At 37.6% G+C, this 27,298-nt stretch overlaps 2 protein-coding genes across 6 annotated transcripts; both read right to left on the reverse strand.

Annotated features, from left to right (window-relative positions):
* Positions 1-301: 301 nt before the first annotated feature.
* On the reverse strand, positions 302-20,392 carry IFI35 (interferon induced protein 35). 5 transcript variants are annotated; one of them, XM_087713269.1, is made up of 10 exons: positions 20,182-20,391; positions 17,731-17,824; positions 15,297-15,425; positions 14,832-14,990; positions 13,679-13,795; positions 12,613-12,766; positions 11,301-11,410; positions 3,839-4,031; positions 2,447-2,553; positions 302-1,040 (listed from the first exon to the last, which is right to left on the reverse strand). In XM_087713269.1, the coding sequence occupies exons 3-10, from the start codon at positions 15,336-15,338 to the stop codon at positions 852-854; spliced, it is 1,071 nt and encodes a 356-aa protein (XP_087569395.1). In that variant the 5' UTR covers positions 15,339-15,425; positions 17,731-17,824; positions 20,182-20,391; the 3' UTR covers positions 302-851. The 5 variants fall into 5 exon arrangements, with proteins under 5 accessions (XP_087569395.1, XP_087569397.1, XP_087569396.1 ...); XM_087713271.1 differs by lacking the exon at positions 17,731-17,824 and having other exon boundaries at positions 3,839-4,028; positions 20,182-20,392; XM_087713270.1 differs by lacking the exon at positions 17,731-17,824 and having other exon boundaries at positions 15,297-15,392.
* Positions 20,393-21,932: 1,540 nt separating this feature from the next.
* On the reverse strand, positions 21,933-25,624 carry RPL27 (ribosomal protein L27). The gene is made up of 5 exons (XM_014055340.2): positions 25,534-25,624; positions 24,858-24,940; positions 23,808-23,977; positions 22,591-22,701; positions 21,933-22,022 (listed from the first exon to the last, which is right to left on the reverse strand). Exons 2-5 carry the CDS (start codon positions 24,936-24,938, stop codon positions 21,974-21,976), a joined length of 411 nt encoding a protein of 136 aa, XP_013910815.1. The 5' UTR covers positions 24,939-24,940; positions 25,534-25,624; the 3' UTR covers positions 21,933-21,973.
* Positions 25,625-27,298: the final 1,674 nt, after the last annotated feature.

A 27,298-nucleotide genomic window follows, 5' to 3' on the forward strand; every position in this document is an offset into this window, starting at 1 on the left:
ATTTATATTGATTGCACAATTTGTGTGTCACAGATTATAGTTTATATTGTCTTTGTTCTAAGGAGGTTAAATGTTCTCTTTCTCAAGTTATCCTTGTATATGTATGAAACATACCTTTCATTTATAGTGTTGAATTACAAAGAGGCAATTTTATATTCCTCTTTGGTCATGGAATTTAGTTGATACTTTAGTTCCTTGTACTGGTTTCATATATATGAACTACAGCTATATATGTTCCAATGAATCACTGGATTGTTTTACTTAGAACCTTGCTCCCTTTACATAAAAATTACACAAATTCTTTGTGAACAGCATATCTTTTTATTTTCTGAACATTTTTTATCAAATAATTTCTATTCAACATTTTTTAAACATTAAAATCACAGTTACACTTTTACAGCTTTCTGTTATCGGTATATATTTTTTCCTAATTTTGAATTTTTCATTCTAAGGCCTATTGTTTTATACATATGCCTCCTTATTTCATAGTTATTTATTTTTCTTACTGAACATGATCTGCAGAAAAATTTAGAAATTCAGCAGGCACTTCAATGCCATGCAATGAAATTACTAAAAGAAACAAACAACAACACATACCACATTGTGGATAGTTCGGACTTGAAAAATAGATATAATTGTGGCAGAGGATCTTTCCATTATCTAAACTACAAATAGACTTATTTTCCTCCTAATCATCCAGTTCCTCAGTTTTTACCTCATTCCTCTAACCTTCAATTCAAGCAATCAAAAAGTTTCATCCCCTCTTTCCTGGAATATTAGTATGCTCCATGTACTTTTTTTGGGTTGTATCACAAATGAAATGTCATCTCTTCTAGCTTTGGCATTCAGAATCAGTCCTCCTCCTCAAAAACAGCTACTGCATAATGTCCAGCTGGAACATACACAGCAGCTTCCACCTCTCCTCCACCCTTGCTTTCCTTCTGGAAATGGATCTCCAGAGCTTCACACATCATCTCCCTCTCTATGACATCTGGAATCTCTGTCAGCAGGACGGTACGAGGACAGATGGAAGGATGCAACTGAGATGGAGAAAAAAAATTGGAGACCAGTGAACAAATGCCACAGTTGAAGATAAATCTAAAGCCAAGAACAAGTTGTTAAAACAAAAACAAGATTCAAAAGATCTAGATTGGATCCTTTAAATTGGGGTTTTTGATATGTGGGGGTTGAATATCCAGTTCATATGCATGACAGGCCCAATCTAGAGTGATTTTAATGGACCACAGAATGTCTTTTAAATTCTTCAACTGGCACCAAGATACAAAGATACCCATCATATTTGCACTACACAATTAAATGCCTGGGTTTTATGGAATCACTTTTCCTCAACTTTTGAAAAGAGTTTTAATCTGAGCTAAAGGGAACCTTTTCCTCCTCCTTTATATACCATTTTTCTATGGAATCATTGGTGCTATAATGTATTGGAATTTTTGCACTGAGAAGGAAGATCTCTTTCAAATTAGGGCCAGAGATGGCTATTGTTTAGGGCAGAGCCTCCCTAAGAATAATGTCTGTCTCTGGGTCAAGAACTGCACATATAAAAGAGCAGTTTCAGTTGTGAAGTTCCACCTGCTTTCTTGTAGCTTTTGACTCTTTTGATTCCAGAGTCACTCAAGCGTCATGCCCCAAAATTTTGTGATGTGGCTCCCAGAAATCTCCAAACATTTAATGCCAAGTTTTAATTTTTACAAGAGAGAGAAAAAATGATTAAATATGGGACTGGCAAATAATTGTGTGAACAGTATATATTTTGAATTAAAGTTAAATTTACCATATTTTTCGGAGCATAAGACGCACCCTTTTCCCTCAAAAAAGAGTCTGAAAATCTGGGTGTGTCTTATACACTGAATACAGCATTTTTTGCCTCCCGAAACCCCATCCCCTTCACCAAAACAGAGTCTATAGAAGGTTTTCAGAGAGCTCCTGGGGGATAGGGAAGGCAGAAATGAGTGAAAAACAGGCTGGTTTTTTTGCTCAATTTTGCCCTCCCAGCCCCCAGGAATATTCTATAAGTCTCCTATAGGCTTTGCATTCATTTTTTGGGGCAAAAAATGGGACTGTTTTCATTATAAAAATGGCCCATTTTTTGCTCATTTGGGAGGGGGCACCCCCCAGGAGCACTCTGCAAGCCTCCTAAAGGCTATTCATGCCTTTTTGGGGGGGAAAACAGACCCGTTTTCCTGAAAAATGGGCCGTTTTCGGGAGGTTTGCAGAGTGCAAAAAAGATTTTTTTTTTAATTTGCCTGTTCAAAACCTGGGTGCGTCTTATACTCCAAAAACTATGGTAAATGAAACAAAATCTCCATCTGCCCCACCCATTACTTTTAGGAAACAGCCACTCCCATCGCTGTAGTCTTGGGATGGGAAACATAGTTTGCTTAAGGAGAGGAGAATGCAGTGTCTCTCTGTCCATGTTTTCCCTTACCTGTAAATCTGCAATTTCCCCATGTAAGCAATGTGATGCCTTGACCTGATGGGTCTCCTTTCCAAGCAATACCAGGAACGGCCCTTTTTCAACGATCCGTTGAGCCACTGCAAGGGAGGAAAAAAGCCTGGGCTTGTAATCTGTAATTGAGACCTGTCCCCCACATATATGTACTGGTGCAAGACAAAGCACATTCTACAGATAATAGAGCACAATGTTGCTGGGTTTATTTCAGTTTTGTGCCCACCTCCTTCTATTTACAAGGAAAATAAATACATTTGCATGGAGAAATAAAGCAAAAAGAAAAATGTCAAAACATGGTTTAAATCAAACGCTTATGGGATGTTCAAACAAAAGCTAAAATTAAAATGTTACTAAATTACTAAACTAAACATTATCCTGTTTCGTTGAAAATAAGATCTCCCCAGATAATAAGCCCAATTGGGCTTTTGACCGCATGTGCTAAAATAAGCCTTCTCCTGAAAATAAGACCTCCTGAAACTGTTGCAACAAGCAGCAGCCATGAGGTGACCATGCTCACCACCTCCTGCATCTCAAAAATAATAAGACCTCCCTGAAAATAAGGCCAAGTGCTTATTTTGGAGGGTCAAAAGAAAATAAGACCGTATCTTATTTGGGGGGAAATACTAAACGTTATAATGTTCTAAAACAATTAGATAAAATTAGAAATACAACAGTTCACCTGTCTTACAAAGAAAAAAATAACCAAATAGACTTTTAAAGTTGTTAAAGTTAAGAAGCATTGAATAAGGTATTGATGAAGTGTAGTGAGCAAGGGAAAAGTTAATAAAATACAAGGAATCAGATTTATAGTGATAAAATGGAAGTCATTCTCATACTAAACAGTACAACACTGCAGAACTACAAGTATTCCTCGTTTAGCAACTGCGTTGTTTAATGACTATTCAAAATTACTTTGGGGATGAAAAAGTAATTTTATCATCAGTTCCTACATTTAAAATTCATGAGGGTCTGTAAAGAAAAGGAAAGCTGAAGTAAGATAATAAACACAGTGGTGGCTTCACTTAATGATCAAGCTGCCAGTGATCACCAAACAAGGATGATGTGTAATTGCTATTGGATAATGCAGGGGCTATAGTACCAGTGGTTGGTTAAAAAAGGGTTTTGATAAATATACAGAGGAGATCAATTGATGGCTCAAGACTCTGAAGCTAGGAAATTTCTAGTTCCATGCTCTTACAATTCTCAAACTGCTCTTGTGTGCTTCAATGAAAATATCTTAGGACAAATGAGGAACCACTGATAAGTCCAGGAGATGATATAACCATGACTCTCTCAATCTGTGGAAGGAATGCTACTCCCCCCAAGACACATGAGGCACACGCTCCCTTTTATCATATTTTCTCCTACCTCCATCATCTACAAAAGTCAACACTACATTATCCGAGTTTGGAAGCTGTTCCAGATGATCCACTTCACCCCCTTGGTTTTTCCGTTTGCTGAAAAACAGAATTAGCTTGTCGTGGAGTTGATCCTTGGGTAAAGAGAAAGCAGACAATCCAGATAATAGCACTTGATGGGAACTCTGCTTCAGGGAGATCTGCTAGAATCAGAAGGGAAAACGTTTTGAGAAAGTAGAATTTAATAATAGTATAGCATTATTATTATTATTATTATTATTATTATTATTATTATTATTATTATTATTATTATTATTATTATTATTATACAATTGTATCACAGTGGCCAGTTGTTTCACCGGATTTGGCATTGATTACTAGTCGGGCCCCACCCAGGGGCCTAGGACATCGTAACGTATTTTCGTAATATGCGTGCGGATCCAAGCAGTGCGGCTTTTTGCATTTGACTGATGGTGATTTTGTCAATTTTTAACTGTTGTTGTTGTTGTTGTTGTTGTTGTTGTTATTATTATTATTATTATTATTATTATACAATTGTATCACAGCGGCCAGTTGTTTCACCGGATTTGTCAATTTTTAACTGTTTTAAATGTAATTCCAGTGCTTTTGGAATAGCACCCAGTGTGACAATTACCACTGGAATTACCACTGCTGGTTTGTGCCATAGTCGTTGAATTTCGATTTTTAAGTCCTGGTATCTTGCGATTTTTTCATGTTCCTTCTCGGCGACCCTGCTATCACCTGGTATTGCGATGTCTATGATTGTGACCTTATTTTTCTCAACCAGTGTGATGTCTGGTGTATTATGCGCCAGTATTTTGTGGGTTTGTATACGGAAATCCCACAAGATCTTGACCATCTGATTTTCGGTGACTTTTTCAGGCTGATGTTCCCACCAGTTTTTTGCTGTTTTGATATTATAATTTTTGCACAAATTCCAATGGATCATTTGTGCTACTGAATTGTGCCGCAATTTATAATCAGTCTGCGCGATTTTTTTACAGCAGCTGAGTATGTGATCAACAGTTTCATCAGCTTCTTTGCAAAGTCTGCATTTGGCATCATCAGAGGATTTTTCGATTTTGGCCTTAATGGCATTTGTGCGGATAGCTTGTTCTTGCGCAGCCAGGATTAGTGACTCTGTTTCTTTCTTTAATGTACCTGTTGTTAACCATAACCAAGTTTGTTCACTGTCCACTTTATCTTTTATTTTTTCCAGAAATTGGCCATGCAGTGCTTTGTTCTGCCAACTCTCCATTCTTGATTTTATCACATCTTTTCTGTATTCTTGTTTCGTCTGTTGGGCCTTCAGTAGATTTTTGTTCTTTACTTTGATTAATAGATGTTCTTGACTTTCTTTTAAATAATCAGCCAGTGCATCTTTTTCTTCTTCAACTGTTTGCTTCACTTGTAATAATCCTCTGCCACCTGATTTTCAGGGCAGATATAATCTATCAGTATCACCACGTGGATGTAAACTGTAGTGCATTGTCATTAGTTTCCTGGTTTTTCGGTCCAAAAGGTCCAAATCAGCTTGTGTCCAGTTAACTATACCAGCTGTGTATCTTATAACTGGTATTGCCCAGGTATTTATGGCCTTGATTGTATTTCCACCATTCAATTTAGATTTTAAAATTTTCCTAACTCTGTTGGTGTACTCTCGCCTGACAATAGTTTTTACTTCTCCATGCTTGATGTTATCCAACTGCAGAATGCCTAAGTATTTATAGGCTTCATTTTCTTTGCATTTAATTAATTGGCCATTGGGCATTTCAATTCCCTCACATGCAGTGATTTTGCCCCTTTTTATGGATACAGTGGCGCATTTTTCCATGCCAAACTGCATTGAAATATTGGTGCTGAATACTCGGACTGTGTTTGTCAATGATTGGATTTCTATTTCTGACTTTCCATAGAGTTTCAAATCATCCATATATAGTAAATGTGAAATTTTTTCAGCTTCTTTGGCTGTTTGGTAGCCTAATTTCATTTTTTTAAAGATTACTGATAGTGGGATCATTGCGATGATGAAGAGAAGAGGTGAAAGTGAATCACCCTGGAAAATTCCTCGCTTGATATTAACCATTCCGTAGATCTCATTCCCTACTGCCAACTCAGTTCTCCATTGTTTCATCGCCTTTTCAGTAAAGGATGTAATATTTTTGCTAATGCCAGTTGTTTCTAAGCATTTTATGATCCAACTATGTGGCAGTGAGTCAAATGCCTTTTTGTAATCAATCCAGACCATATTCAAGTTCGTTTTTCTGTTCTTACAATTTTCTAATATCATTTTATCAATTAGAAGCTGATCTTTTGTGCCCCTGCTCCTTCTTTTGTTGCCTTTTTGCTCTATTGGCAAGATGTTGTTTGTTTCCAAATAATCCATCATGTTATCTGCAATAATGCCTGTGAGTAATTTGAAGGTTGTTGGCAAGCATGTTATTGGTCTATAGTTTTCAGGTGTTGTTCCTTTAGTTGCATCTTTCTGAATCAAGTATGTTTTTCCAGTTGTCGACCATTCATCAATTTGGCCCTTTTGTAAAATTTCATTCAGTTGCCTGGCCAATATTGCATGTAAACTGGTCAGATATTTGAGCCAGAAACCATGTAATTGGTCCTTTCCAGGTGATGTCCAATTCTTTACCTTTTTAACTCGATTTTTGACCATCTCAGTTGTTATTTCTAATACTTGCATTTGTTTGTTGCCAATGCTTTTCTCAAAGTCATGTATCCACTTTGCTTCCTTGTTGTAGTCCTTTGCATTTTCCCACAATTCTTTCCAGAATTCAACTGTGGCCTGTTTTTCTGGTTTTTCACTTTTGGTGTCACCATTTACATTAAGACTTTGATAAAAACGCCGTTGGTCTGATCGAAATTGCTGATTTTGTTTATATTGGATGCTTCGTGCCTCATATCTTTCAATTTTTCTAGCTGTTGCTGTTATCTGCTGTTTTACAATTTCTACAGCTTCATTGATGTTTCTTGTATCCAATCTATATCTCCTGATTAGCCGATCTATGATTTTGTTGTTTTTAAGCCGTTGCTCATGCATGTTCTTTAAATTACTAGCATCTGCCCTTAATTTTTTGATTTTTTGTTCTAGACGGATTTTCCACTTTGGCTTTGATGCTTTTTCTGTTGTGTGACTAGGTACTTTAATCTTAATGCCTAGTTCATTAGTGACTATTACAGCTGCGCTGTACATTAACTGGTTTGTTTCCAAGATGGATCCCGGTTCAATTGTTGAAAACACTGCATTAACCATTTTCATGATAGGGGCCAAAATTTTCTTAGGCACAGTTTTTAGTGATGGTAAACGTTGCCTTTCCTCATTAAGCAGAAAATGCTCCATGATCTTATCCTTCAATTCTTTTTGTTTTTGAGTTAGTTCATCAGTTGGTTCAGTGATAACTGGTTCTAGTGGTGGTGGTGTTATTTCCTCACCAAGAGCTTCTTCTGGGAGTTCTACTATAATGTCTTTAGTTGTGTCTTGAATATCAGTTATTTCCGCTTGTGATATTGTTTTTGGGGTTTTGCAATTTGCCTGAATTTCCTCATGTTCAACTTCACTAAACACTTTATTCCGTATAATAAATCGCCTTTGATCTGCTAGTCGTTGTTCACTAACATTTGAATCTGGATATTGTTGTTTCCATAATTCATACATTCGCTTTAAATAGCCTCTTTTTTCTGGCTCTGAGTTGTAGTAACAGGCCATTATGGCACGGTTTTCATCTGCACTATATTTTTGTCGTTTTGTTGGCTGGTCCACTTGTAGCCCACTTGTCGACGGATGTCCAGGGACCCCAACATCCGCCGCGGCCCTTGTTAACCCGCGCGACGACCGATGCAGTATGGAATTCTTATTTGTTTTTTTCACCATATTGTATGGGTTGGCGGTTTTTTTTTTACGGGACCAGATGCCAACCTGACCCCAACCTTCCTCCTTTCTCATCCGGGCTTGGGACCGGCAACGGCGGAGTTATTATTATTATTGTTGTTGTTGTTGTTGTTGTTGTTGTACAATTGTATCACAGCGGCCAGTTGTTTCGCCGGATTTGGCATTGGTTACTAGTCGGGCCCCACCCAGGGGCCTAGGACGTCGTAACGTATTTTCGTAATATGCATGCAGATCCAAGCAGTGCGGCTTTTTGCATTTGACTGATGGTGATTTTGTCAATTTTTAACTGTTTTAAATGTAATTCCAGTGCTTTTGGAATAGCACCCAGTGTGCCAATTACCACTGGAATTACCACTGCTGGTTTGTGCCATAGTCGTTGAATTTCGATTTTTAAGTCCTGGTATCTTGCGATTTTTTCATGTTCCTTCTCGGCGACCCTGCTATCACCTGGTATTGCGATGTCTATGATTGTGACCTTATTTTTCTCAACCAGTGTGATGTCTGGTGTATTATGCGCCAGTATTTTGTGGGTTTGTATACGGAAATCCCACAAGATCTTGACCATCTGATTTTCGGTGACTTTTTCAGGCTGATGTTCCCACCAGTTTGTTGCTGTTTTAATATTATAATTTTTGCACAAATTCCAATGGATCATTTGTGCTACTGAATTGTGCCGCAATTTATAATCAGTCTGCGCGATTTTTTTACAGCAGCTGAGTATGTGATCAACAGTTTCATCAGCTTCTTTGCAAAGTCTGCATTTGGCATCATCAGAGGATTTTTCGATTTTGGCCTTAATGGCATTTGTGCGGATGGCTTGTTCTTGCGCAGCCAGGATTAGTGACTCTGTTTCTTTCTTTAATGTACCTGTTTTTAACCATAACCAAGTTTGTTCACTGTCCACTTTATTTTTTATTTTTTCCAGAAATTGGCCATGCAGTGCTTTGTTCTGCCAACTCTCCATTCTTGATTTTATCACATCTTTTCTGTATTCTTGTTTCGTCTGTTGGGCCTTCAGTAGTTTTTTGTTTTAATAGAGTTAGGAAAATTTTGAAATCTAAATTGATCATTTGTGCTACTGAATTGATGATGATGATGATTATTATTATTATACAATATACACAGTGGCCAGTTGTTTTGCCGGATTTGGCATTGGTTACTAGTCGGGCCTCACCCAGGGGCCTAGGACGTCGTAACGTATTTTCGGAATATGCGTGCAGATCCAAGCTTTGCGGCTTTTTGCATTTGACTGATGGTGATTTTGTCAATTTTTAACTGTTTTAAATGTAATTCCAGTGCTTTTGGAATAGCACCCAGTGTGACAATTACCACTGGAATTACCACTGCTGGTTTGTGCCATAGTTGTTGAATTTCGATTTTTAAGTCCTGGTACTTTGCGATTGTTTTCATCTTCCTTCTCAGCGACCCTGCTATCACCTGATATTGCGATGTCTATGATTGTCACCTTGTTTTTCTCAACCAGTGAGAGAAAAACAAGGTCACAATCATAGACATCGCAATTATTATTATTATTGTTGTTGTTGTTGTTGTTGTTAATCTTTGGTGAAATTCACAGCCTTTGGGGCTCGTTGGGAGCTCAACAGCTCGAAGCCTAACCAAGGACCTAGGAACTGTTAAGGTAACGTCAGAGGATATAAGTTGTTCCAAGTAGGGTGGTTTTTTGTAGAGTCGGAATGTTCAAGTCAGGTAAATTTAGAATTTCCAGATAGCAAGGTAGCCCTTTAGGTATTGCTCCAAGGACTCCAATTACAATCAGGACAATACATGACTTCTTTTTTTACAGTTGCTCAACGGTAATTATTATTATTATTATTATTATTATTTATTTATTTATTATTAATTGTTATTGTTATTACTTGTCGCATAGTCAACCAGATGTTCAGACCGGATTTAACATTTTTGTCTACTATTGAGTTCTGAATTGATGGTGTTCGAAATCATCGTCTTTGTTGTTATTGTTTTTTTGTTGTGTTGTATCATCATCATCATCTGTTGTACAGGCAGCCAGATTTTCAGACTGGATATTTAATTTTTGTCTGCCTATTGAATTCTTTTCAAGGACCTTGGATAGCCATATGTGGATGTTTAATGCTGTTACAGATATCTTCACAGGATGGAAGCTCTCCTAGTAAAGCTGCCTTTCGCAATTAACTGATGATGAATTTGTCAATGCGAATGGTGTTCAAGTGGTGCTCTAGTTGTTTTGGGATTGCACCCAAGGCTCTTATTACTATTTGGTACTATCCTTGCTTGCTTTTGCCACAGTCGTTCTATTTCTATGTCTTTGTATTTTGTTAAGTTTTCCAGTTCTTTCTCTTCTATTCTGCTGTCTCCAGGTATTGCTATGTCCACAATCTCAACTTTTTTGTCTTTATTATCAACAATTGATAAGTCTGGGGTGTTACGTGGCAGGTTGTCTATTTAAATTCTAAAGTCCCAAAGCAATTTAGCTTCTTTATTTTCTATGACTTTCTCTACTTTACGGTTGCATCAGTTCCTGCTTGCAGCAAATGATATTTCTTGCAGATCTTCCAATGCACCATTGTCATGTCATTGCTTGTAGTCATTCTGGGCAATTTTCTTGCAATAACTTACCAGGTGGTCCACTGTTTCTTCAGCTTCTTTGCATAAGTGGCGCTTACTGTCTTTGTTGTCTTCTCATTTCTGGCTTTGTATGCATCTGTTCTTAAGGCTTGTGCAGCCAGAATTAGTCCCTCAGTCTCTTTCTTCAACTTTCCTGCTCTTAGCCATCACTAGGTCTTGTTGCTTTTGCTTCCCTGCTATTTGCTATTCGCTGGCACGTAGTGCTTGTTGCTGTTGTTATTTTGTGTTGCCATTAATAGGGACTTTTTAGAGCTTAAGAATATAATAAAAAAAAATGTAACTGGGTATAGAAGAATGTGAACAGGGGAATAACTTCTCTGTTCTCCAGAATGATATTTTTGAACAATGATAGCTGATCATTTAAGAAAGTATGATGCAGAATGGTGCATACAATTCAATTTTCAGGGGATTAAAGTTTCATTTGATTTGACTCCCTGCATCCCTTGAAAGGTGGGCCCTGGGTGAAACAGCAAATGCAAAAAAAGGTAAGAATGGATTTTCAGTGGTTGGACCACAGCTTTAATGCTTAGTGCATTGACTTTTTCCTTAATTAATTTATGGAAAATATGCCACCAAAAATTAAAATTCAAACAAGTTATGTAAGTGATAAATTATGTAACTTTGCAGCTTAAAAATGCAAGGAGGAATGTTTTTGCTTTATTTTAATTTGAATTGCTAGCCCACTTTTTTTCAAACTCCTACATCTCACCATATGATGAGATGTGCCTACCAACATTCCCTCTTCAACTCATCTATTAAGGGACTGAAACAATAAACAAGACTGATTGGATATATTTAATTACAGATTTAGGTAGATTGGATGAGAAAACAATGAGAAGATAATATTAATTGCAGTTAGAGTCCCTTTCTACAGTAGATCCTCCAATGCATACATTCATCCACAGTCAAAGGCTATAGAATTCACCTTTAAGAATGAGGGCAGCAACAATGTCATAGCTTCAGCCTTCACGTCCATGTAGCTCCATTCATCTAGTTGAATGCAATGCTGTCCTATTTGGATGATCCTCCTGGCAACTGATGGGGAAAAGCCATGGTAGAGACATATTTAAACTAAACCTTTTCTATTTGCATCTTGTGTCAGTTCAACAATCCCTAATTAATTTCCTCATTCAGAATTTTTGGACCATCTCATTGCTTGAATGAGTGCAGAATTTGGGGTTCTTTACCAGTGAATTCAATACATGATGGAGTGGAAAAAAATCAATTTCTAAAAAAAAAATATGATGGTAATCAGTGATGTGATTCAATTTTTTTTACTACCAGTTCTGTGGGCATGGCTTGGTGGGTCTGGCATGGCTTGATGGGCTTGGCTTGGTGGCCATGGCAGGGAAAGGATACTGTAAAATCTCCATTCCCTCCCCACTCCAGAGGAAGGTTTCTGCAAAATCCCCATTTGCTCCTGATCAGCTGGAACTTGGGGGGGGGGGGAGAGAATAGATAGGGGTGGGGCCAGTCAGAGGTGGTATTTACTGGTTTTCCGAACTACTCAAAATTTCCACTACCGGTTCTCCAGAACTGGTCAGAACCTGCTGAATACCACTTCTAATGGTAGTGCCAAAAATACAAAAGAGAGAGTTCTTGAAATTGGAATCTCTGCTTTAAATGAATTTTCTTTTGTTGATTCTTTTTTTTAAAATCTTTGAAAAATATCTGGATCACTGTGCAAGATCAAGCAGTGGTGCCCAGGAACCTGTAAAGGGGTCACTGCCTCGATCACAATATCCCTACCAAATTCTCTTATTGCACTCAGTCCTAGTTCTTACTGAAACTTACAGATTGTTTCCATATTTTAGGCAAGATCATTTCCTCTGAATAGAAAATAGGTTGCTTGAATGAAAGGCTACAATACGTCATTTCCGTAAGTAGGAGAGCTTTTCTTATTATTATTTTTTTGTTATGGTATAGAGAAATGTCACCGGTTAAAATGATACAGATCAGGTTAAAAAAGCTGCTATTAATATCCATATAATACTTCCCTTTTATTTCTTCTGCTTAATATTTTTCTTCAATTTTAAAGGAATGAACTTTACCACTTAAAGCTAAATAAAGACACACACCCCAATGACAAAGTAAGCCTGAACTTACTTATTTGAAGTCAATATAAATCATGTTATTCTTACAGTATTTTGATTCTCCTCCTCCAAACAAATTCATATTATTTACTTCCACTATGATTCACAACATCATGCTGAGAATGGGAATGTCACTGTTCCTACCTTCAGGATCCTCAAAGGTGATGAGAGCTGATCCCCCAAGTACAGGGTATCGGATCTGGGGCAAAAAACTCAACATTTCTGGCAAGCTCTCCATCTTTCCCTCTTCCACATGACCTTTAAACACCATTTCTCTGTCAGGAAGAGCAGCTGGCACCTGGGCAATGCAAAGTTATATACACTAAACCAGTGTTTTTCAAGCTTTTTTGTGCAAAGGCACACTTTTTTCATGAAAAAAATCACGAGGCACACCACCATTAGAAAACGTTAAAAAAATTTAACTCTGTGCCTATATTGACTATATATAATTTTCCCACGGCACACCTTACACTATGTCACGGCACACTAGTGTGCCGCGGCACAGTGGTTGAAAAACACTGCACTAAACAGAGACAGGCTTACTTGTTCCTTGAGTGCTAGCACACAAATTGTGACTCAAGACACAAACATACCTACACCAAATGCTTTTGCCTCCTGAGTTGGTTTATAAGGCAAAAAATGTGACTGACATCATGTCAAGCCCCAATGAATGGTTATCGGGTCAACTTGATTGACAGATATTAGATTTCTATATTTGAGATATTTTATAAGAAACAATAGTATAAAATAGCAAATATAGCAAATATAGATGAGAAAGTTCATGCAAAGAGGGGGGGGATTTTTAAATTTATTTGAGACATATCTCTCAACATCTCTCAACATTCAATGAAGATGGTCAATATATATTTAATGTTGATTCTATTTATGTTGTGCACATTTTTATTATTACTTAGTTTTTTGACTTGTCTGTAATTTTTGTCTTTCTTTTTATTGTCACCGTAACTGTTTATTTTATACGTAACATCTTATCTGAGATAAATACAAATATTTAATAGGGAAAGAAAAAAAGAAAAATAAGTGGTTTAGAGAATTTCTCCAAATGAAGAAATCTGAAGAAGAATTCTGACTGAGGTTTTGAATAATTTGTATAGGTCTGAGCTGAAGCTTGCCTATAGGAATTTAAATAAAATAATATAGTTTTACAGAGCCATATTTAAAAAAAAATCTTTAAAACCATTTCTCCTGATACCTTACGAATTTGTTCCTGGGTTGCATGGAGCTGCTCCAGATGTTTCAATTCATTTTCCAATGCCAATTTTTCTTGCATTAGCTGCTTTGAATCCTTCTTTTCCAATTGAAGCTTTTTCTGTAGGAAAGATAGTAGGTCATCAAATCTGAACAAGTGACATTTCTTTGCCATTGGATGACAATCCAAAGATGCACTACTGTTTCTTCTGAGAAAACAGATTACAGCCTATCAACTTCTAGATAACTACAGTAGAAACCCACTCCAGGGTTTCATCTTGAGACAAGACTCTGAAACTAGAGAATCTGGTAGGAACAATTCTGGACATAACAGAAAGTTGGAAACAATGGCAATCTTTGCCTCAATACTCTGAACTATAAGTATATTTTAGTTAAGTATATTTTGCAAATTTAATTCTGTCCTTTATTGGGTTATTGAGTCCCTTAAAAACTGGGTTGAGGAAGCCATAATGAAACATAGACAGGTGATTAAACACAGGCTGGCAGAGTTATTTGGAATGTGAGTTTGATCAAGCTTTTCTGCTATTAAACAGAAGGTGACACATCTTCCTTGCTACAGGCTGCACAGTTTCATTTCTACATTAGAAATTGTGACTTCTAATATATTCCAACTGGGATGTCCAATTGGCATGGCATGCACAGTTTATCTTATTAGATTTTACCGAAGTGTCTGAAAGCAAAGCTAGCAATGTGCAATAGTAATAACAGGGGGAAATTCTAATTTGGGTCCAAATTCTTAAGAAAAATTCTATAGATGAGAAGACCAAGGTCTTAGAAGTCTCCACTTCAAATTTATTCATCCAGTGGCTGCAAGAAGAAAGAAAGTATGTAAAATAGGCAACAATGTAAGGCTTAACTGAAACAATATCTATCTATCTATCTATCTATCTATCTATCTATCTATCTATCTATCTATCTATCTATCTATCTATCTATCTAGTCTATTTTTAAAATTTGGCACATTAGAGCTATTGTAGTGGGTCTCATCTTCATTTCCTGGAGATTTCTGTAGGCAATCAGAAGTAAGATAATGATGCAGTCAAACTGTTCTTCCATTAAAAGTTTCTAAATCTAAATTCTAAAAATCTAAATTTACAGGAAGGTTATATGTAATTCTGGATTTAAAATGGTCAGACCTGGAAAGAGGCTTCCTGGGCCTGAGCCTCATTTTCCGCTTCAATAAGTTTTTGACCGAGAAGCTCATATTCTTCTTGGAACTTGACCAAGTCCTGCTCACTTGCCCTTGTATTTGCCTTCAAGGATAAGCAGTCTCCTTCTAAACTTTTCCATGTATCCTGAAGTTGAAAAAACAACCAAAGGGCAATCAGACATTTTCTCGTATGCTTAAACTAAGACAAAGTTAATTTAAATGGAAGGCTAAAGAAAATCTATTAAGAATAGTACCGTATGTTCTTGGTTCAACAATAGGAATCAATGATGGAATATTAATGATGGGTCATGTTTAGTAAAAGTCAAAAGTTACCGAGCACTCAAACTTGACCTATAGGTAGGAGTGTAGATGAGGGTTTCTAAGGAATGACTGAACACCCACATATTTCATTTGAACCACTAAAGATAATCCTCTTCTCCAAATAAAATACCTGGCATCTCTCAATCTCCTTTAAGATTTGGTCCATTGTCATCTTCCAAGATCTGCTTGCAACAAAGCTGTCACTACACAAGTGGAGGAAGGACTCCTGTGGACGAAAAGATGTTTCACAGCCTTCTTCCTACAAAGGAAATATGAAGGTGACCACAAAGGAATGGGCAATAGAACTGAGAAGGGAGCATTCCCCTCATGTGGAAGAATAACTTAAGAAAATTTAAAGGATGGTGAGAAAGTCTTCATTTGTAATAACATACAGTGTGAGGGTTCCATAAGTCAATTCCACTATGAATAAATTATAGTGAAAATCCTTTCTTCCTCTCATGGTCATAAAGGAAACAATCAATCAACCAAACAAACAAATAATACCATTTTTTTCTTCAAGCACAATCAATGATTGCTTTATGACAATTGTTCCCAAACAAATCATCATTTTCAGATCTTTTGCAGACTTCCGTATAAGCCAGGATCCATAATATGAATGTCTTCCAAGTTTTAACCTTATTAAATGTCTATAACTAATCAATCACTTGGCACTACCAAGTGATACAGGTTAGCAGTGCCAATTGACAACAACTTCAGGAAAAAATGAATATAAGAAACTGGAGAAATACCAGGGCTTAAAGGGGAAATTAGAGCGCATATGGAAGGCTGTGACTAGAATAGGTCCAACAGATCCCAGCTACAATGGGTCCAACAGATCCCAGGAAAATATCAGAGCTTTATGTCCAGAAGAATACCATGCTAGGAACAATTAAGATACAGTACTATTCATTCTCACCCCTGGGGGTGGTATTTGTATTCCTAGCATAGATTGGATAGATAGGTAGATATGTGACCCGACAAATGCGCGCATGACAAAAGCACGCTGATAAAACTGCGGCGAGAAAATTGCGATGTTATAAACGCGTCCACAACAGCGCCCTGACAAAAGTGCGCCCACAAAAGCACGATTTAAGTTAAGGAAAGGGTTAGGTTCAGGGTTAGGGTTAGGGTTAGGTTCAGGGTTAGGTTTAGGTTTAGGATTAGGGTCAGGATTATTAGGTTGTTATTGTTTGTTGAAGGCACGCTTTTGTCGGCATGCTTCTACGCTCATTCGTCGGCGCAATTTCGAACTCGCGGTTTTCTCACCCTGGTTTCGTTGGTCACACATTTGTCGGTGAACCAGGTAAATAGATAGATAGATGGATGGATGGATGGATGGATGGATGGATGGATGGATGGATGGATGGATGGATGGATGGATTAACAGACAGACAGACAGACAGACAGAATGCTAGATAGATAGTAGATAGATGGATGGATAGGAATATCAATACAAATAGACATATAGGCCTTTGCTAAACCATAATATATTAATCATTTTAAGATAAACAAACACTGCCCTCTTCCTAAAAAAGCAGAAGCTGCGCGCACACGCACACACACACACGCACACACGCACACACATTCTCTCTCTCTCTCTCCCTCCCTCCCTCCCTCTCCCTCATTTTCTGACTTCTGAGATTTTTCAGTACTGCTTGCTGTAGTTAAATCCATTGTGGTGATAGTCCTGGAAGAAAAAATTGAAGGTTGGCATTTGGAGTACATTTCATAGGGGAATATCTCAAGTCATTCTGTGATTGTATGCAACTTTTGCATAATTTAATCAGCTTCAAGGGACTATAAGAAATAGAGAGATCTTATAAACTAAAATCCCCACTTTTTAACCACTGGAAGACTTTCTGATTATCAATATCCCTCCTCCTTTCTCCTCATTTTTCACTTTTAATAAGTTTCATGTAAAAATGGGATAAGCTAAATCACATATTTTTTCCCAATACTTTTATTTATAATTTTACTAAATAGATAAAACTAATATTAAAAACCCAATACAAAAATACATTTTAAAAACGAAAAAAGCTGTGGAAAAAGAAAAAGAAATCCCCCCATAAGAAAACAGTAAGAATCAACCATAGCAAATATATTCAACATTAACAACTTATCACTGTCTTTTAGAATACAACCAAATATATCTTGATTGTATACTTCACCCCATTTTCTATTAACTCATCTCTCAATCTTCAACTCTCCTTATCAACAGATCCAGTAAAAATTAACAAAAATACCTAACCATGTAAGTACCTAATCTTCTTTTCCATTATATTGCTGGCAGATGAGATACCATAATTATGAAGCAACCATATGTTATATTTTAAATGTTATATGAATGTAACTTTTGGCAACCCCAATTATCTTTTAAAAACAACAACAATAACCAGTGAACACTTATAATAAGTGAACTAGTTAGTGGACACTTTATGATTTTCAAAAAATCTCAGGTGAAAAATAGTAAACAGTGTCTTGGATCCTGGATATTGAGATGGTGCTGGACAAGCCATAGCTACACCCCATTGTTCATCAGGATCAGCAGATACTCTTATACTTACAAATTTGTTTGAATATTTCTTCAATATTCTTCTACCAACAATGGACTTTCACTGTAAAGGTGGTGCTCCTCAAATGTCATCTCACTGTTCAAGTCTATTAGAGTTAGTATATGCTGTTATCAGGTCGATGATTTTGATCTTATTAATTTTGTCTCCAACAACTCTTTGGTAATTGCCCAATGATTTATCTACTGTCATAATGAGCAATCTCTCACACATCCAGGCCAAATTCTATAGAGAATTGTGATAAATCTCTAAAATAACTAAAATATAATGATTATTTCTTATAGCTCTCAAGGCACTGTCTCATTCATTTTGGTATAATCTGATAAAGAGAGACCAAGAGAAGTCAGGATGTCCATGTATAATTCTAATAACATCTAGCAATGTTAAGCCTGTATATGGTATTTTTTCTAGAACTACTCTTTTTGAGCCTTTTAGCAGAAGTTAGTATGTACAACAGTCAGCTTTTTTTAAAAAGCAAAAAAAAAAAACCATCATCAACTAGAGATGCCTGAAATGTCCCCAAGTTAATATAATCTATCTAACAAGTGTGCAACTTGGGGCATTATAGGTTGTAAGTCTGTTATTATCCTATCAAATTTAATAATTGTATTTCTCATGGCAAAAGAGATCACAATTAACAGCTCTTATTTGTCTTTGATCATTCAGAGTTTGGGACAAATGGTGTATGAAATCTAACTAATCTAATTTTTAGTCTGAACATCCTATTCAATCTGTATGTCTGATTGCCTCATCTTCTAGTTGCCTTATCCCTTACAAGGTTGGTCTCCCTCAGTCTCTGAGTATTGGCAAAGATTCTCTCGAGTTCCGCTCTAGCAACATCTTGAAATAGTATTTGTTCTTCAGGTAGATGAGAAACTAGTATTTTTTTGTATTATTTGTTTCCTTCTCATGCTAGCTTGTTCCACCCAGAGAGAGCAAAACATCTGCAGTTATGAAACCACTGATGTCAATGGCATTGCTATCTACTGCAGCAGGGGTGAATGGAGATAAGTCAACATATCTTAGAATAGAAGGATGAAAAAATATCCCCTGTGGCAAATAAGACTCCCAAACACAATGACATTATCTGTTGGTCTTTGAGGCATGACCTCTTCTCAAGCAGTTGCTAAAGATAGAGGTTGGATAGTGCTCAATTGCTCCTGATCACACTTTTGTCTCATCTGAAAGATCAGCGTATGAAAACTTATCACCTTTGTAAACTTATCAAATGTTTTCTGGCTGTTCTGTGTTCCTTTCACCAAGATCTAAAAACAACTAAGGTTGCCAGCAGGGTTTCCTAAAAAAATAACTCAAGATTTTGCGCTCAAATAAATCCAGATTCTACACACACACACACTGACAATAAATCAGTTTTAAAATTAATTATTTTTACCTATTTATCAAAGTTGGAACAGGAAATTCTAAAATGAGATTTCAGGCTCAATAAACCAAGATTTAACACAAAAACCACAGATGACCAAAAATACAATAAATTATTTTAAATTATTGTACTTATTTAATACATACAATATAATGTAAGATTTAGAAAATCTTAAAAACAGTTCTTAACAGTTTTTAAAAAATATAGAAATTCAGACAGGGAGTGAAAAACCTAAATCTGAGTTTAAAACCCAGCACTGGCAACTCTGAGCCCAACAGTTAGTAAACGGTTCCAATAATTAATGTCTTGCAGGCTAGATAAAAATAAGCATTTAAACACAAAACAAAACCCTCAGATGAGCAAGATTTTTGCCCAGGAATACTCTCCCACTTCATCTTTGCCTTGGGTAAGAGAAGAGAGGAGGTCCCAACTCAAATGTGAACCTCTCCCCTTTCCTTCCTCATAATAAAGGGCGGCAAGAAAACAGCCAAGATCAAGATGTCTATGGAGATTCTCAGTCATCCAGGTCATAGTTGTCCTAAAAGTGTTTTTCAAAAGGCAACTGGGCTTTCTGTGCTTTTTTCCTTGAAGACATTTCGCTTCTCATCCAAGAAGCGAAGCGAACTAGAAGCGAAACGTCTTCAAGGAAAAAAACAACGAAAGTCCACTTGCCTTTTGAACAGCATCTTTAGGACAATCAAGCTCAGACAGCACAAGGATGGCCGCCGCCGCCGCCCCCCCCCCCGCGCTCCCCGATGAAACAGCTTACAGTGTCTTTCTTTCCCAATCTCTTCTGACCTAAGAACGAGAGCACCCACTTTTCGGGAATCATAACAAATTAATATAGTTGAAAGAGACCTTGTAGGTCATCTAGCCCAACCCCCGCCCAAGCAGGAGACCCTACACCATTTCTGTCAGGTAACGTCATGACTAGAGGAGAGGTTAACACTGTCGCGGTCACGGAAGGCAATTCTACGTTAAAAGAAAGGCGTGATTTTTGTAGATCTTCGCAACTTTAGGGAAGAAAATAGCTACTTGGTTCATGGCGCTCCCAAATTATTTACCTCCGAAATTCGTGGTGCTCGCTTCTCGAAGTTCGCTTCCACTTTCGATTTCCAGGACCTTCGACTCTTCCCCGTCAGCTCCGCCTTTCGGCAAGATTCCCAGCTGATCGGGAAAGGCGGCGAGTATTTATCAGAACTTTTCTAAAGGTGTCTTTGGTCCGCAGCGGGGCTTTGTTCAAGTGTAAATAAAATGCTACTTCGGAAGGATCTGACACACACACACACACACCCAGTTCGGGCTGGACAATTTATATGCAAGCGCCTTCCGGAAAACCCTACTTCTGCCCCAACATCGGAGCCGTATAAGTTTCAGGAAATGGATGCTGAACTTCGACTTGTTTGGTTAGCGGGCTAAGAAGTCCTTTCTTGTTCTTTATTTATTAAGTTTATCCAATCTCTTAGAACAGAGTTGCTAGGGTCCTTGGAGGTCTTTTAGTCCAACCCCCTGCTTGGGCAGGAAGCCCTATGCCATTTCAGACTAATGGTTATCCATACTTACTTGCTGCCCAGCCAACTTTCGGACGTACATTAAGAGCAATCAAACCATGAAAATACGTAATTCTAATCCTTATCTTGTATATTTTAAAAAGCAATATAGCCTTTTCCTATTCATTAACTGTTATTCAAGTGTGACAGGAATTCAAGACTCATTTTAAAAACTTGTGTTGGAAAAATTAAAGCTACAAACTCTGCAGTTTTCACTTTACCTCTTATCTACTCTTCCTCTTGTGTTGCATTCATTCCCCATTTCCCTCAAGTTCTTTGTCCCCCACCCCACGTGTAAACTAGACCAACTTCAGACTAATATATAATTCAAACATAGCTTTCAGGTGCCAAGATGTTTTTTTTAATTCTATCACAAAGAAAATAATAAAAAGCCCTTACCTAAAGTTTACCTTACTCAGGGTGCTACTCAAGAAAAACCTGTTCAAATAATTTTTGCTTTTAGTATCTTTTACTCCAACCAGAATTTTTACTAGTGAATATTGAAACCTTAAGAGCATAGTGTAAATGTACTGTAGTAATAATCACCTGCATATTATCATTTCCTATTAATATATTCCCCATTCCGTTATATACCATGTAACATACTGTTAAATACTGGAGATTTATTTTTGTCTCTTCAATCTGACAATCAGTTTACAGGTCTTCAGAATTCCCTTAATCATAATTAGAAGACAGATCTCAATTTAAATGTGTCCCAATACATTGGAATCAGACTTTTTGTGTATTCTATTCTTCACAAGGTATTTCATTAGTCTAGGTGTCAAACTCAAGGTCTGAGGGCTGGATTCAGCCCATGGCTGAATGTGGCTTGTGGGACAGCCCTGAAAACAGCAAATGACTAGCCTGTGATGCTTCTGCCAGCAAAAATGGAGCTCAGAAGGGCCATGGGCAGCCCTCCATTTATACTGGCAGAGGGTCACAGGCCATCGCATCCAAAAAGAGAGCCATTTTTGCTGGCAGAATGCTCGAACCGCCATAGGTGGCCCTGTGGTCAAGCTGGCCACATCCACCCCAGCCTCCTGATGGCAAACACAACCATGATGCAGACCTCAATGAAATAGTTTGACATTCCTGGTCTAATACTAGCAGATATGGGCAAAAATCGAGATAACCAGCAGATGGCAGTAAGGTTGTAAAACAAACTATTGCATTCTTTGGTCAACTGGATTTTTGCAGGCCAGTTCTAGTAGCCCAATTCTAACTAATCTATGAAGGAGGAAACATGCAATACAATTACAGAGAAATAGGGTTTTCAAAAACATTTATTGGTTCAGTTGAAAACAAATCAGAATCTGAGCTTCTGGAAAAACCACTTGTTTTTGCCTGTCTTGTATCTGAAAGAAAGAAAACAATTTTGTTAATGGTTCTGCAAATCTCTGGTAAGCATCAGCCAAAGAAATCACTTAATGTATGAAACAAGGTAGGCAATCAATGTTTATAATAAATATGATGGTTGAGAATTTTTGGACTTGTAGACCTGACATATTCAGAGGGGCACCAGTATGGAAGATTGATATAAAGCAAGAAACACAGAAATGATAAAATAAGCCATATCAACCATCGGAATGTATGGTAAATTCTTTTTTAAAGCATTTCCTTTATTAGGGCAACTCAAAGTATAGGTAACAGGCTACAGCTGTTTGTTTAGTGACCACTTGAAGTTACTTATGACCAGTTTTCACTTATGACCATTGCAACATACCCAATCATGTGATCAAAATTTGGTTGCTTAGCAACTAGCAATGTATTTATGATAGCTGCACTGTTCCAGGGTCATGTCGTCACCACTGGTAAAACTGGAATTATTTTGTACCCACTTTTTCTTATATATTTTTTTCTCCCTTAACAGTTAAGGTCTATAGCTTGGATTCAACTGGAAACATAACATCATTCTATATTCACCTTTCTTCAAATTTCACTTTAGCCTCTCGCCGTGCTTTACGTTTCAGGGCAGGATCTCTAAATACATCCTTGTTGACAATGGTTTTGTCCAGGGGAATATCAACAGAGTATCTAAACAAAACACAAGAAGTGGGGAAGTTACAAACTCAGAAGCACTTTTGCCTCCTTGCCTGGCTTTTATTTCAAGTTCACAGCTGAAAGCAGACCACAGAAGAAAGGAGACTGAATCAACTATTGATCTTCGTTAAAAAAATATAAATATAGCCCCACATACAGTTTTTATCATTTTTCAGAGTACAAGACGCACTGGAGTATAAGACACACCACGATTTTGAAGAGGCAATTTTTTTTTAAAAAAAGTAGGTAGGCAGATAGAGGGGAAGAGAAATACAGTACGTAAGTAGGGAGAGAGAGAGTAGTTAGGTAGGTAAGTAGGTAGGTAAAGGGAGAGACACACACACAGAGAGAAATACTGTAGGTAGGTAGGGGGAGAGAGAGTGTAGTTAGGTAGGTAAGTAGGTAGATAAAGGGAGAGAGAGAAATACTGTAGGTAGGGAGAGAAATAGAGAAATACAGTAGATAGGGAGAGAGAGAATAGGTAGGTACGTAGATAGAGGGGGGAGAGAGAGAGTGATACAATAAGTAGGTAGGGAGACAGGGTAGGTAGGTAATGTTGCTAGGTGTATTTATCCATGTGCTGGAGAAGGAAATCACCGACAATCTGCAGCACCTAAGACTTTGTTTCTGCTGGCATAGCACTTGATCAATGTAATTCTCATCAATCAGTTAGAGCTTTCCAAAAGGAAAAAGTTTTTGAACTCTGCAAACCTCCCCAAAAGGGCTCGTTTTTCGCAAAAACGGGTCCGTTTTTATTTTTCATGAAAATTGGCCTATTTTTGTCAAACAAAATTGCATGCATAGCCTTATGGAGGCTTATAGAGTGCTGCTGGGGGGGAGGGGGGGGCAAAAAACTGGCTGTTTTTTGCTCATTTCTGCCCTCCCCAGCTCCCAGTTCTCTGAAAGTCTCCATAAGGGTATGCACGGCCATTTTGGTGAAGGAGGCGGGGCTTCGGGAGGCAAAAATGAAAGTATAAGATGCATCAGATTTTCAGCCTCTTTTTTGAGGGAAAAAGGTGTGTCTTATACTCCAAAAAATATGGTGCTTTCTTTTCCTCCTACATAAAATTCTTCCATATTTTCTTTTCCTTCCAACTCACCTGGTTGGCATCAAGTGGTTGTAATTATAAACTTTAACAAAGGACTTGATTTTGGACCTTTTAGCAATCTTCTTCTTGCCCATACTGGCTGTTACTTTGCGTGGGTAACGATCAATACCTGCCACCAAGGCATGGCTGTATGGGCGGTCTGAAGTGCCATCATCAATGTTCTGTAATCAGAAACTCATTTTAAAAAGTCATATAAAGCATCAACTACAATGTTTAATAATTATACTGTTAGGTTCATCGATTGTAACTTTATTCAGAAGGGAAAATAATAATACTATTTTTGTTTGTTCTGAACAGGAAATTATTTGAACCCAGTCAATTAAAAAAATCATTTCATACTTTTTCAGTTGATCACTGTGCAATTACTAACAAAGTCTGTCTTTGCTTTACTTAAATCAGAATTTACTAGTCACTTTTTGGGGTTTAAAGAATTTATGTTATCATAAAATGTGCCTACATATATCACTCCAATTTTCAAAATTATAAGTGGAGTAATGAAGTCTGCATCAAGTTTTATATAGCTCAATTGAAATCAAAGATTTATCACTTTCTAAGATCAGTTTAAAACAGATTTCTCTATTTTGATATTAGAAGCCCTTAATTTTTTACCTTTACTGTTACTGTTTCTGATGACACTTTATTATGGTTATGTAGTTTTTATACTGCTTGTATGCTACCCTACGGTGGCTTTGACTTGATGTAAAGTGGTTCTGAAATAGTGGTTTATTATTGAAATAAATAAAATCTAAGATAAAACTATCTAAGAGCATTCCATTACTTTGGGCACAACTTCTAGAATATAAATTGGCAACACAGTCAATATTGGAAAAAGCAAAGCAGGATACGACATGATTAATATTTAGATGGGAAACTACAGTAAATACCAAGGCTATAGAGTGGAGTATAGAAAAATATTCTGGAAGACAGTGGCAAATCACTTTCATACTGTTGCCAAGGTGACTCCATGAAGATATGGTCATCGAGAGTTGAGTACAGGGAGGCTTTACTAAACTACTTGGTGAAGAGATCCAGCTTTCTCACCTTAACGATAACAGCTTTGCGTCCAGAATAGCGTCCAGCCAAAACAAGAACGACCTTCCCAGGTTTCATAAACTTGCCCATCTCTGAGTAGAACAAAGAAAAACTTTAAAATGCAATGCAATCACATGTACATATCACATCGTTTGAAAAACCGAGCATTTCCTTGCCATCAAGCCTATCTATAAAGTTTCATTCATATATACATATGGTTTTATCTGAGAGTGAGACAACCAGAATTTATACGCAACTTTATCTTAGCAATCAGTGATCAACGTTGTTTGGGAGGAAGTTTGATTACCAGCAGGGTTAAGTTAATCTGGTAGATCCCAGAGCCAAGGAATTATTAAGGACAACGCCGTTCAACGCGAAGTTTTTGCTTTATTTTTATTTAAAAGTAGGCAATATATTTATTCTAGACGGCGATAACTTTACCATGAACGTTGAAAGAAAACACCAGCCCTTAAAGAGAATATATTTCCTTCTCTAGTGCCGGCACATCACAGACCACGAGAAACGAAATTCCCTATCATGGTTACTAACTGCATCTTCATATTTCCAAACCTCCCAAGCCACCAGAGACATGTCTTATGCCTTTCAGCTGCCCCACCAACCTGACTTTCCAAACACTTTGAGAGGATTACAACGGATTGTTCCACAACGGCTACAACAACCTTACCGAAGGTATTTCGCCTACGGGACGAAGCCGGAAAAGGAGAAACTCGTAACTTCCGGCGAACCTTTCACCCTTCTGAACACACCGCGCATGCGCGCTTTCGTTCAGTTTCCGGGCGCGCGAGTGGTTGGTTTGGGATTTCCGTTTACCTGAATATTTGAAAAGCGGTTTCTCTCGTCTTTTCCAAGATTGACATTTGCCTTTACAAAAAAATCCAGGACCTAAGAGTAGTTCTTGCAATTGTGTGTTTAGCTTAATATGTTTACTACCTAGTCTACTCACAACAGATGCTGATAGTGAACTCAACAACTCATCTGCTGTTCTTTTCTCTCTTACTTTGGGTGAAGATTATCCTTCGAATTAAGCATTTAAAAGAGGAAAGTCAGATTTCGAGAGGAGCTAAATCTAGAACGATAACGGATTCCATTTGTTAATAGCTTTTTTTTAAAAAAAACACCCATGGTAATACAAACCAGGGTGAGCTAAGTTAGGAGCCCTCTTTCCCCTTTTCATATCGTGTATAGAATAGAATAACAGAGTTGGGAGGGACCTTGGAGGGCTTCTAGTCCAACCCCCTGCCTAGGCAGGAAACCCTACACCATTTCAAATGGTTATCCAACATCATCTTAAAAACTTCCAGCGTTGGAGCATTTACAACTTCTGGAGGCAAGTTGTTCCACTGATTAATTGTTCTGTCAGGAAATTTCTCCTTAGTTTCTAGGTTGCTTCTCTCCTTGATTGGTTTCCACCCATTGTTTCTTGTCCTACCCCAGGTGCTTTGGAGAATAGCTTGACTCCCTCTTCTTTGTGGCAGCCCCTGAGATTTTGGTCACTACTATCATGTCTCCTGCTCAATACTCTGAACTTGGTGTGGGTGCCAGAATAACAGGCTCAGGCAGGAATAAAGGCTAACAAGTTTATTCTGTAACAATAACAGCTAACAGTCAAACGCACCGGCTTACTGACAGGCAACAGCTGAACTGCCGCCTGACAGCTCGCTTTTATAGGAGCTGTCAGATGGCTCCACCAATCAGCTATTAGCTGCGTCCCCCCCCCCCCCCCCGAAACTACGTGCTGAGTATGCTCAGAACACATTTCCCCTACTTTTCATTAAGCTAGACATACCCAGTTCCTGCAACCGTTCTTCATATGTTTTAGTCTCCAGTCCCCTAATCATCTTTGTTGCCCTTTTCTGCACTCTTTCTAGAGACTCCACCTCTTTTCTACATCGTGGTGACCAAAACGTATGCAGTATTCCAAGTGTGGCCTTACCAAGCCATTATAAAGTGGTATTAACACTTCACGTGATCTTGATTCTATCCCTCTGTTTATGCAGTCTAGAACTGTGTTGGCTTTTTTGGCAGCTGCTGCACACTGGTGGCTCATATTTAAATGGTTGTCATTTAAACCAAGGGGAGAGGAGTTAGTCAACATAAGTAGTGCGATCAATTTATTTTAATATTTCCTAAACACTTTAGCCTTACTGAGACTACTTGAATTGGTTCAACAACAATTTAGAAACCTGGGCATGGTAAAGGAAGATAACCTATCAGTCAGAGAAGGATGAGCTATCCCAATTACGTTAAGTAATTATTTTGCTTATTTTTGCCAAAGCAAGACATTTTCACTGTTCTGGAAGATTTGCACCTACACCATTTCTGAAGAATAAATTCAAGAATATTTAAATGTTGGATGTACTTTCTATGTTGAAATATTTATTTAAGTATGCAAACCATTACAATTTGCATATTAAAAGTGAATCTTTTGC

This window comes from Thamnophis sirtalis, unplaced genomic scaffold (genome assembly GCF_051295495.1).
Source record: "Thamnophis sirtalis isolate CommonGarterSnake01/CBP01778 unplaced genomic scaffold, rThaSir2_p1.2 scaffold_4, whole genome shotgun sequence".
Lineage (NCBI taxonomy): Eukaryota > Metazoa > Chordata > Lepidosauria > Squamata > Natricidae > Thamnophis > Thamnophis sirtalis.